Source organism: Mandrillus leucophaeus, unplaced genomic scaffold (genome assembly GCF_000951045.1).
Source record: "Mandrillus leucophaeus isolate KB7577 unplaced genomic scaffold, Mleu.le_1.0 Scaffold209, whole genome shotgun sequence".
Classification (NCBI taxonomy): domain Eukaryota; kingdom Metazoa; phylum Chordata; class Mammalia; order Primates; family Cercopithecidae; genus Mandrillus; species Mandrillus leucophaeus.
In genome coordinates, this window is record NW_012102132.1 from 14,840 (window position 1) to 27,749 (window position 12,910).

Below are 12,910 nucleotides of genomic sequence, written 5' to 3' on the forward strand. Positions count from 1 at the left end.
GGTAGGGGAGAAATGAATAAACCAGTCAGTAATTCTCAAATTCTGCTGCCTTTCAACACTAGTATTCCATGAGTTGGGTAGAATTTTATTTTATTTTATTTTATTTTATTTTATCTTGTATCTTTTTGTTTGTTTGTTTTTACCATTAGTACTTAAGAGAAGTGGTCTTTTTTGAAGTCACCAAAATAATTGATTAATACATAGAAATTTCTCAAATTTAAGTTTTTTTAAAAGGGATTTTGCTGAGTTCATGGCATTTCTATGACTTTTCCCTGTTCAAATGTTATGTTTGAAACCAGAATATTTCTGAATAAATGATCGGTTTCACCATGTATAATAATGTGGTAGTTAATCTATTAATAAAAACGAGAGTGACAATTTAATAAGTTTTTGGATGCAGACCCCGTGCCAGGTGTTCTACATTAATTATGTGTGTTATCTCACTTAATCCTCATGACAACTCTGTGAGAGCAAGACCATTGAGGAAAACAGGCTGAAACGGGGCCAGCAAATGGCTCAAAGGCACGTAGCTAATAAATGGCAGACCCAGGATTGGAAGCTATTACTAAATATATATTTTTAAATATCTAATTTAGTAAACTAAATCTATTGATTTAATTTAATTATACGGAATGTAATAGTCATGTTTTATTCTAGTAAAATTGTTTCTACTGGTGGCATTAAGCCTTTTGTTAAATGATGGTTTTCTATAAAGAAATCCTTAGAAACCTTCCCAAAATCATAAATAATAACAACAAATACATGAAGCAAGGAACGTATGACTGTTAAAACTTATAGTTCATGGAGCATTTGTCATTATATCCTCAATAATTGCATATGGCATCCTGCCAAACTCAACAGTAGAATCACTCAAAGCGAGTAGCTGCCTTAATTGTTTACAGAAACAGTAAACCCCAATCAAAATCATGACAGAACATTCCTATTGTGTGTATGTGCGTCTTAACAGTTGTCCTTTGGTACAATTTTTCAACAAGTACCACCTGTTACTTTGGTGCTTAGAATTAAAATAGGTATAATTATAACTGTTACTGCCCCAAATCTGTGCCAGCCTCTGAGATGATCCTCACAGGACAGTCTTTGGCAATTCTGTTCCAAGCCTGAGTTTCAGAGCTACGTTCATATTCCTACTTATCTCAGGAGACAGAATCAAATTCTCCACCCAACTCTTACCATAGTAATTGTTTATGTAACGTGTTTACTAAAGTGTAACACACAAACAGAAAAGTGCACAAATCATTAAATGTATAGTTCAATGAATTCTTACGATGAAAAAACCATCGTTAACTAATACCCAGCTAGAGAAACAGAATGGTAGTAGCACCCAGAAGCTCCCCAATACCCTTTATTTCCTTCCAGTCACTACTCCTCATCCACCCAAGGATAACTTATTATCCTGGCTTCTAACATCACAGATTCGTTTTGCCTATTTTTGAACTTTACATAAATGGGATCATTCAGCATGCGCTCTTTTGTGTCTCACTTTGTCCACTCAACATTGTGAGATGTATCGATGTAGCTGTGTGTAGTTGTAGATCATTCATGCCTCGTCCACCCTTTGTGTGTGCCTGCCTGGCATACCAGACAATTCTCTATGTGTCTACCAATGATTATATTCTTTTATAGTAAATGAATTGAGCCGATAGACAGATACATTTATTAATCTCAGTAAATGCAGTAGCTGATAAAAGATGCAAAAGGCATTCTAAGAGATGGTTCTTTTCATTATTTAACATTGGTATATCACTTTCAAGGTGAAATGGAAGCTGGTGTTTTAACAGCTGTTTCAAAATCATCATCTGTACAAAGATGCCAATATAAAAATTGTGATACTATTCTGCAGTTACAAAAGCCAAGCACAGAGAGGTTAATAACTGCCTTCGTTCTACCAGCAAGGGTCCTCGGATCCCTCATATTTCCAGTGAATGAATTCTATTTATACTCTTTTTTCCAAAGCAGGCAGGGATCTATGGGGAAGTGAAAGAGCAAAATAAGATTTACTTTTATTTTCCCCAAACAGAAATTAAGAAATTAACAGAAGAGGCCGGTCATGGTGGCTCATACCTGTAATCCCAGCACTTTGGGAGGCCGAGGCGGGTGGATCACAAGGTCAGGATATCAAGACCATCCTGGCTAACACAGTGAAACTCCATGTCTATTAAAAATACAAAAAATTAGCCAGGTGTGGTGGTGGGCACCTGTAGTCCCAGCTATTTGGGAGGCTGAGGCAGGAGAATGGAGAATGGCATGAACTCGGGAGGCAGAGCTTGCAGTGAGCCGAGATCACGCCACTGCACTCCAACCTGGGCAGTGATACTCTATCTCAAAAAAAAAAAAAAAAAAAAAAAAAAAAAAAAAAAAAAAGAAAGAAAAGAAATTAACAGAAAACAGAAGAAACCCTTTGTTCAAAAATAGCTGATGTTAAAGCATAAACAAATGAAACAGGTAAAAGCAGGCTCGTCTGGATAAAGGGTGGAAAGAGAGTGGAAGCCCATCTCTCTGTCCTCTTCTTGGCAATGGCAGCTTCTAGTGGCCTCTCAAAATCTCTGATGCCCTTCGTAAGCACGTATTACCATCCAGACCTGGCAAACTGGCAAATTCATGACTTGTACTTTTGGGCAGGGATCTGAGGCTTCTTTTTGATCTGTGACAAAAATTGCAAAGGCAATTTCTTCTCAGAGGCAGTATTTCCTCCCCATTTAATCTTTTTCATGAACTGCTGAAGTATTTGGCTCCTACTTGTACACACTTTCTGTTACTCTTCTTCCTACCCCTATTTTGTAAGTCCAGGCACCATATGGATCTTCTGTATAGCACAAACAGGGAAGTAGAAGGGCAGCAGACTAATCCTGAGTTGCTATAGCAAAATGACTTATCATCAAAGAAAGAGTGTGACTTGGAATAGACCTACCAGGAGGTCCGAAAGTTTGCTTGAAATCTTCATCCATAGTCCTCAACCCTCAATGGTACTCATACCTGTACTAGGCACTTAGTAGGTGCACAATAAATAATTTTTGGACGAATGTGCAGTATTTATATGTGTTTAGCTGAAGTTGCCTTTTATAAAGAAATTAAGTACTCAAGACTGATTAGTGATTATAATCACCACTAAACTTCATTATGTTGCTTCACAGACGATAGAAATTTCTGTTTTTTCTGTTAGCAAAATGAGAGGCTGTTCACAAATGAGAAGAATGGGTCCTTTCTTCAGAGTCAAAATTCCTCCTTTAATCATTCAATGATTATTCATTAAGCACTTACTATTTGCCAGGTTTTATTTTAGGTGCTCGAGAGTGATACCTCAGTAGACAAAACAGGAAAATCCATGCCTTCATGGGGCTTACATTCTAGTGGGTACACAGACAATAAACAACAGACATAATAAATAAGTGGATGGTACAGTATGTTGGAAGATGATAAGTACTCTCAGCAAGGAGAAGAATGTGCCTGGAACTGAGGGAAAAACAAGCACATCATTATTGGGACTTTGGCTTTTATGTTGAGTGAAATGGGGAATCATTGGATGATCTTGAACAAAGGAGGGACATGATCTAATTGCATTTTAAAAGGATCCCACTGACTGAGAATAAACTGTGGAATAGACTGTGGGGGCGGGGGCCAGGGTGAAAACAAGGTAGAAGTAGTGAAGCCTGTCAATAGATAGCTATCAGTTATAGAAGCTGGGGCTGTGGTGGCAGTAGTGGAGAGGGTAAGAGGAACAGATTCTAGATATGTTTTGAGGGGAGAGACAAGATTACTGATGTATTGGGTAAGAGAGAGATGTCAAGGATGACTTTAAGATTTCTGCTTGAGCAAATGTGAAGGCTGCTGATGGAACAAATGAAAAGGGGAAGGTTGGGAATTTGGTCTTAGATATATTGAGTTTGTAGTGTCTATTAGACATATAAGCAAAGATGTTAAAATAGCAGTTGGACATGAGTCTGGAATTTGGGAGTGAAAACTGGCCTAGGGATATTTGTGTATGTCCAACATATAGATGATATTTAAGGCCATGGGACTGGATATAATTATAAAGAGAGTAAGTATAGATTGAAGGATGAGAGAAGAGAACCAAGGACTGGTCCTGGGGCACAACCAACATTCAGAAGTCAAGAAAAATAGAAGGAACCAACAATGGTGACTGAGAAGGAGCAACTACCAAGGTAGATGCAAAGGCAAACAGGTTTGATGTTCTGGACACTGTGTGAAGAAAGTTTATCAAGTAGAAAATGAAGATCAACTTTGTTAAATACTGCTAAGTCAAGAAGGAAGAGAGATCAGAAATGACCACTAGATGTAGTAACGTGAAGGTCACTGATAACTTTGGTGAGAGGAGTTTTGGTGCAGCAGTGGTTGGGGACAAAGCCTTATAGGTTTGATGGAAATGAGAAGAGAGGAACTAGAAAGAGAAAGAAGAACAAAGAGCTTTGCTGCAAAGGGGAGCAAACAATTAAAGGAATACTTGTCAGAGAAATTAGGACCAACAGAAAATCTGTATCTGTTTTTTAGTAATGAGTGAAAAAATGAGAACAACCCATTCAAGATGTTGGTGACATAAGGGAGAAAGGGAGGAATTGCTAGAGCAATGTCTTTGAGTAGGCAAGGGGAATGGCTTCTAGTGCATGAGTGGAGGCATTACATGGGGCATAGAAAATTCATCTATGCTTAATAGAAAGGAAAGCAGAGTATATGAATACAGATGCTGACTAGTGAGGAAATGGAGTGGAATCTGGAAGTTCTCCTCTTATTGCTGTAATTTTTTCAGTGAGGTAGGAAGCAAGGTGAACAGCTGAGAAGCTCACTTCACCTCTGAAGACATACATACACTGATAATGAAGGGATGGAAAAAGATATTCCATGCAAATGGAAACTACAAAAGAGCAGGAGTAGTTACACTTGTATCAGGTAAAATAGATTTCAAGACAAAAACTGGAAGAAAAGACAAAGAAGGCCATTATGTAATGATAAAGGGGCCAATTCAGCAAGAGAATATAACAACTAAAGGTATATATGAACCCAATGCTAGAGCACCCAGATATATAAAGCAAGTATTATTAGAGCTAAAAAGAGAGATAGAACCCAATACAATAATAGCTGAGGACTTCAACGCTCCACCTTCAGCACTGGACAGATAATCCAGACTGAAAATCAACAAAGAAACATTCGACTTAATCTGCACTATAGACCAAATGGACTTAATAGATATTTACAGAACATTTCACCCAACAGGTGCAGAGTACACATTCTTTTCCTCAGCACATGGAACATTATCAAGGATACAAAACAGGTACCCCAAATTAAAAAAATACTTAAATTATATTAAATATATTTTCTGACCACAATGGAGTAAAACTAGAAATCAATAATAAGAAGAATTTTGGAAAAAATATAAATGCATGAAAATTTAAAAATGTGCTCCTGAATGACCATTGAGTCATTGACAAAATTAATAAGAAAATGTAAATATTTCTTGAAACAAATGAAAATGGAAGCACAGCATATTAAAACTTGTGGGATACAGCAAAAGCAGTACTAAGAGGGACGTGTACATCAATAAATGCCTACATCAAAAAAATAGAAAAACTTCAAATAAACAACCTAATGATGCATCTTAAAGAACTGGAAAAGCGAGGGCAAACCAAACCCAAAATTTGTAAAAGAAAAGAAATAATACAGATCAGAGCAGAAATATATGAAACAGAGACTAAAAAAATACAAAAGATCAATGAAATAAAAAGTTGGGTTTTTGAAAAGATACACTTTCAAAAAACATATGAAGAAGCCAACCATTTCCTCACCACATTAGCTGCTACCACCCTGTTCCAGCCAATCAACTCTCACCCAGATTTTCGCAACAGTCTCCTGACTTGTCTCCCTGCTTTGGCCTTGCTACAGATGTCCAATTAAAATGTAAGTCAAATCATGTCCCTCCGCTGCTCCAAGCCTTCAAAAGCTTCCCATTTTATCCAGACAAAAGTCAAAGTTGTTGCCTTCTCCCCAGCTTCCTTCAGCAGCCTCACCTCTGCACCGTCCACACTACCTTCTTGTTGTCTCTCTCTCTCTCTTTCTTTCTTTCTTTTTTTTTTTTTTAGACGGAGTCTCACTCTGTTGCCCAGGCTGCAGTGCAGTGGTGCAATCTTGGCTCACTGCAACCTCCACCTCCTGAGTTCAAGTGATTCTCCTGCCTCAGCCTCCCGAGTAGCTGGGATTACAGGCGCCCACCACCACGCCCAGCTAATTTTTGTATTTTTAGTAGAGATGGGGTTTCGCCATGTTGGCCAGACTGGTCTCAAACTCCTGACCTCAGGTTATCCGCCCACCTCGGCCTCCCAAAGTGCTAGGATTACAGGTGTGAGCCACCGCACACAGCCTTTTGTTGTCTCTTGAACCCACCAATCATGACCTTTACACAGGAACTTTGCACATGCTTTTGCCACTATCTCATGTGTTTTCTATGGCTCACCCATCATCTTCCTCAGGTCTTTACTCAAACGTCCCACAATCAGTGTGGCTTCCTTGACCATACTACTTAAAATTGCAACTAGGGTCCTGTAAATTTCCTATTCTCCTTCCCTGCTCTGTGTTTCTTATAGCACTTATCAGTACCTAACACACAATAGATTTAATTTAATCATTCAGTTTACACTCTGTCTCTCTCCATTTGAAAGTAAGTTCCGTGTAGTCAAAGACTTGTCTATTGTTTACAATGCTTTCTTCAGTGCCTGGAACAGCCCCAGGCACATATTTTCAGAATGAATGAATAAATTTCAGAATCATACAGTGAGACCAGGACTTCTTGTGGTGTGTAGTTACTCCATAGACATGAGATGTGCCATCCACCTAAAATATGGTTTGATTGCTGAGAGTGAGAATATCTCACATGCACCAGGAAGATAGGAAAAAGTTTATTACTCACATCATGTGGCTTTCTGGGGATAGTAGGTCTGGCTCCCAAGCAGGTCCAAAAGTAGCCTCAGAGAGCAGAGAAATGATATGGAGTTCTAGTGTGATTTGGCGATGGGGCTGGGATGAGGATTCCCGTGCACAGGGTAGGGCTTGTGCAGTTTGAACCTCCTGCTAGTGCCAAAGGAGGGAGCACCTGAACTTCCTTATCAGCTTGCCCAGATGTAGGGCTGAAGGGTCAGGTGGGGAGAGGTGGGCAGGCAAACATCAGAAATGGGGTCAGATTGTTCATTGTAGGTCCTATAGCAAGTAGGACTGTTTGGGCATTTCATATTCTTTGATCCTACCTGGCACCTAGCACATAAGATCTGCAAGGAATCTTACAACTCTAGGCAGACTGTCTTATTTTTCAGATGAAGAAGACTGAGCCCAGTCCCACTATGTCATTCTGTCTCTGTAGATCACACTTTGAGCTGACTTAATAGCTGGCATCCCTGTGGCAAGGCCTAGGACTGTGGGGACTTAAAAACAATCTTGCACAATTTTTTAGACTCTGACTCTCAGAACCCTTTTCTGTAAAATTCTTGTAATATCTACTGTACACTTTGTCAGACTAAGGGATTCAATGAAAGAATGTTAATAATGTGTCATCACATGATCATACTCTGTGAAGGGTCATTGCTAGGGTCAGAACATGGCGGTCTCTAGTAAAAGATCATTTGGTCTAGGGATATTTAAGAGAACACTTTTGAGTATAAAATAGGTAGACTATAATTATTTCATTTTATATACAGTAACAGAAATGGGGACCATTGCTTTGTGTGGGTTTGATTTTTACTTTTTATAGTGAAACTTTCAAATAAACAGAAAAGTAAAAAGATTAGCATAATGAACATACCGATACTCTTACATCAGTCTAACAATTGTTAATATGTTGCCTTCTTTGTCTATTTGTTTTTGTTGTTGAACTACTTTAAAGTAAATTAAAGTTATAATGATATTTTACCTCAAAATATATCATTTTGTATCTTAAAATAAGGATATTGTCCTATATGGCTATGATGTCATGATCACACTGAACAGAAATGATGGTTCTTTAATAGCATTTAATATCAGTCCACATTCAAACCGTGTTAAGGCTTCAGTGGGATGTTCCGTGAGATTTTGAGTCAAATTCTCCTTTGTGGATCTGAAACTCCTCATTCCCCAATTCACCGTGCAATTAATGATTTCTTCCCTCTTTATGGGAAACAGATGGGATTAGCAAATTGTGACTGTTGCTTATTTCCCAAAAGATAAATCAGGGACATCATAATAAGGAGGAGAAAAGTAATGTTTGCAAAATTCCTTGGACAAACCTCTATCTTGCAATTATGTGTATTTGCCTTTAATCATGTATTGGAGAAATTCTGAGCGTTAAACCAGTCTCAAATGAGATACTAAAGTTCTGATTGGATGTCACCATCTCCCATAACTTTCCCCAGAATGTGTGATGAAAGGGCTCCAGCCTGGGTGACAGGGGAAGACTGTGTCTCAAAAAATAAATAAATAAAAATGAAAGGCTTAAAAATAAAAGAAAGTAAGCATTGAGATAGTGGTTTCAAGTCACTAAGAGTCAAAAAGTCAAAGGGCCACTTTACTGTTTTCCTTATCTTCCAACCAAGACAGCGTCATATAGTTTATTTTTTTTATTTTTATGTTTTTGAGACAGAGTCTTGCTCTGTTGCACAGGCTGGAGTGCAGTGGCATGATCTCGGCTCACTGCAACCTGCGCCTCCCAGTTTCAAGCGATTCTCCTGTCTCAGCCTCCTGAGTAGCTGGGATTAGAGTCGCCTGCCACCACGTCTGGCTAATTTTTTTATTTTTAGTAGAGACAGGGTTTTGCCATGTTGGCCAGGCTGGTCTTGAACTTCTGACCTCAGGAGATCCACCCACCTCGACCTCCCAAAGTGCTGGGATGATAGGTATGAGCCACTGCACCCAGCCAGCTTTGTATGTTTTAGAGAACCAAAACCAGGGATAGCCCCAAAGAGGGAATGATGCTTCGTTATTGTCACATCTTGAATAAGAGGGTGGAGAAATGGGCACACATATGAAGGAGAGTTAAGTACTTGAGCACAAAATTGTATCTACTTCCCTCAGCTCCTCATTTTGTTTTGCATGGGAATTCTCTATCAGAGAAGTTGGAGAGCTTTAAAGATTTTGACTTTGCAGTTGAGATTATGCCAATTCTTTGTAATTTTGTTTTCCACTTTAGCTCTTTTTTTCAAAATGATTCTTTTCTTTTCTTTTTTTTAATTGTAGGCTTTGCACTTCTGGGAGGACACGCTTGTTTTCTTACCACACAAGATATTCATTTGGGTGTGAATGAAAGTCTCACGGACACGGCCCGGTTTGTAAATATTTTCTTCTCTCCAAAGCCGATTTCAGAATCTGATGGATAAATTTCAGAAAGAAAACATGCTTCTCTTTAAATAATGGTTTTCCCTCTGATTGTTCTGTTCTCCATTTTCCCTGTTTCCCTGATATTCGGAATGCCTCTCCCTCATCCTATGGTGGCCACTTTCCATGGGTTGAAATAATTTTTCTTGGCAATTTTTTGAAGAAGCTTCTGATCATAAAATTTCAAACTTATGGAAATATTGAGTTCATCAAGTATGACTCTTAGATTTAACAGTTGAGGAGGAAATGAAGGTCCAGGGAAACTGACGTTCAGTGACTCATAACCAGTTACTATCAGACTAGGTAATCATATTGATAACTATTAATAACATTTATTGAGCATTTACTATGTGCCAGGTATTTTTCTAACTTGTTTAATCCTTATAACAACCCAAACAGATTGTCATAAAGAAGTGAAACAACTTAATTAGGCACAGACTAGCTGCTATAACACAAAATCTCAAATGTCAATGTGCTAACATAGTGCAGATGTTCCTGATTGGTAAGAGGGAAGAACAGGTTATTAATTTACGTGGGTTATTCAGGGACACTGGCTGAGAGCGGTTCTACCATCTTCAACATGTGACCTCCAAGGTCAGTTTGGGTGTTAACATCCAGCCAGGACCAAGGAGAACAGAGCATGGAGAAGGCATACTTGTTTCAAAGCCGCCTTAGCAGGGAAGCAGTGCAAACAATTCCACTTATATTTCATTAGGAAGTACGAGTAGCTCACTCCCATCTAGATGAAGGGAGAGATGGGGAAAGACTCTTACCCACTATATTATAATGAAAGACTGAAGCATAGGCCTCCTGACTCCTCATGCAATGCTCTTACCACTACATCATGTCTGGCTAAAAAATCCAGAGCAAATATCTTTGTTAAAAGTTTTGCCCTCAAAAGAGAAGACTAATGATTCTTTTCCTGAAAATGATACGCGATAAAGTTATTTATTGAGATACCGTCTGCTTTTTATGGCAACCACCCTGGTATATACTAAAAAATTCACTTCATTTGACTTGCTGAAGAGATTTCAAATAACTCATCTTTAAACCTTTTAGTTATGTTATTTCAGATGGGACAATGAAAGTATTAAGAAGTGTGATTAGCCTCTGGATTCTAGGGGCAAAAGGAATAAAGGAACATAAATTTTTTCTTTCAAATAATCTGCCACTGACTGGGATTATATTTGTCTAACAATTCTGCTTCCACAAAAGTGAAATATACTTTATTCAAAAGCAAATATTACAAGCTGATCAAGGGATGAAACCAGAGACATATCCAAGCAAAGTTTCAGCGGGGAACCTCCATATAGGACCAGGTGGAAGATGGTGAATGAGTCATATGTAAAGCACTGGTTGGAAGAGGGTTCAGTGGGAGGAACAGCTGAGTATCCAAAAAAGGAGGTGAGCAGTGCAGGTTGGCAGTCAGAAGGAGGTCAGGGTCCAGAAATCAGTGCAGTGGGCAGGATCCCAAGAGCAAGAGACAAACAGCCAAGCATGGGCTGAAAATTGAGGATGGGTATAAACGTGCTCTTTTCTGGGCTTGCTGTCCACACAATTCTCACTGCAAATCCTCAAAGGAGTTCTACATAGATCCTTAGCAAAACAGCCTGCTTACAGATTTTTTTGTGTGTGTTACAAGTTCCAAAATGATTGGGACATTTTGAGTCCATATAATTATTATAGTTCCATTGCTACATGAATACATGGGTCCACAAAATGGAGTCCATATAATTCATTTTGATCATTTTATCTTATGCAAAACACTGAAAATAATAGCTACTCCTTAAAGAGTGTCTGCTGTGGACCTCTTGTGCTATTATCTCTAACTCTTTTAAAAAATCTTGCAAAGTAAGTATTATTGGCCTGGTTTTATAGATGAGGAAAGCATGGCTCAGAGAAGTTAATGGAGCTTAGAAGCTGACTAAGTCAGGGTTTAAATCAAGCTGTCTTTATTTTTTAAGGCTGTGTTGTTTTGATTACCCCATAATGCTTCTTCTATTCAGCCCACGAGAGGGGCAGTGAAACAAGTTATAGAAAATATTGGGCCGGGCGCGGTGGCTCATGCCTCTAATCCCAGCACTTTGGGAGGCTGAGGCAGGTGGATCATCTGAGTTCGGGAGTTCGAGACCAGCCTGACCAACATGGTGAAACCCTGTCTCTACTAAAAATACAAAAATTAGCTGGGTGTGGTGGCGCATGCCTGTAATCCCAGCTACTCAGGAGGCTGAAGCAGGAGAATCGCTTGAACCCTGGAGGCAGAGTTTGCGGTGAGCCGAGATCGCACCATTGCACTCCAGCCTGGGCAAGAAGAACAAAACTCCATCTCAAAAGAAAAGAAAAAGAGAAAAGAAAACATTGACTTTCACGTCAAGAGGTCCCCATGACAACCCAGAGGTTTGATGATTCTCTAGGAGGGCTCACAGGACTCAGCATATAGTCATACTCATAGTTATGATTTATTACAATGAAAGTATACCAAGCACAATCAACAGAGGGAAAAGACAGAAGCAGGAAAATGAAAGGAGTTTCTGCTTTGTGGAGACAGTGACAGATTAGGTACTGAACATACTGCATTAAAGGTTGAACCTCTGAGTGCAAATGTTCACAAGCCATTGGAGATAAAGACCTCGAGTGAAGTTGAGAGCTGAAGAAATACAAGCTCAGTGGTAAAAATGAGCTTCATGGTCTCAATGTGGGAGAATTGCAGAAGGCTGTGCCATGAGAACAGGTGCAATTAGGGAGGGGGAGGAGGAAATCCTCAAGGTACAAAGAGAAGAAAGATAGTACAATATCGGAAGAGTATGGGATGGGAGATGGGGGATGTCAGAAAAAAGAGTAGAGTAGCTATTGTAGAAATCTGACTTTCTTCTGTGTACCTCATTACTGCTTAATCTGCCAAAATATCTGACAAACAAGATATGCTGGGACTCAGAAATTCAATAAAGCTAAATTGAAGAAGACAAGAGAAATCCACCACTTTCTACCGATGCAATTGAACAGGAGATGCAAGGAAGCGAATCTTAATAACATCTACCTTGCTGATACGCACCTTGTAACCCTCAGCAATCGCCTCCTTTGCTTTTTGTAGAAGTTTAACATTTTAAGGTGCAAAGGGATTGGAGGATGATTAAATGACATTGTTGGCCCTTTCAAATCAAAAGAATCGTGCATACCTGACACTGATTGACGGTGTTGCTTCTCCATCTGCTGGTCCAGGTGCTTTGAGAGCCTGGTCAAATAAAAAGTGCCTGCACATTGGTGAAAGAAGAGCCTGAGGGAGAATATAGTGAGTGTAGCAACAGAAAGAAAAGAAAGAAAGAAAGAAAGAAAACCGGGCCAGTCTCTTGAAAGCTGTTAAATGCAATTTCCAAAGTGTCACTTATTTGTTCAAATGATTTAATTATTCATTTATTCAGAAATAGTTAATGAATGCCTCGTTTTTCTTCCTGACATTGTTTTAGCACTGAGAATAAAATGCTGATCAAGGCTGGGCGCGGTGGCTCACGTCTGTAATCCCAGCACTTTGGGAAGCCGAGGGGTGGGG

General features: G+C 39.1%; 1 protein-coding gene across 1 annotated transcript in view; it reads left to right on the forward strand.

The window, feature by feature from the left end:
* Nucleotides 1-12,910, forward strand: part of OTC (ornithine carbamoyltransferase) — a gene marked incomplete at its 5' end in the record, with an annotated part of 59,252 nt that overhangs the window by 9,441 nt on the left and 36,901 nt on the right. The window contains one exon of the mRNA XM_011980197.1: nucleotides 9,226-9,313. Coding sequence (XP_011835587.1) covers nucleotides 9,226-9,313 — 88 coding nt within the window. The remainder of the gene's footprint in view (nucleotides 1-9,225; nucleotides 9,314-12,910) is intronic.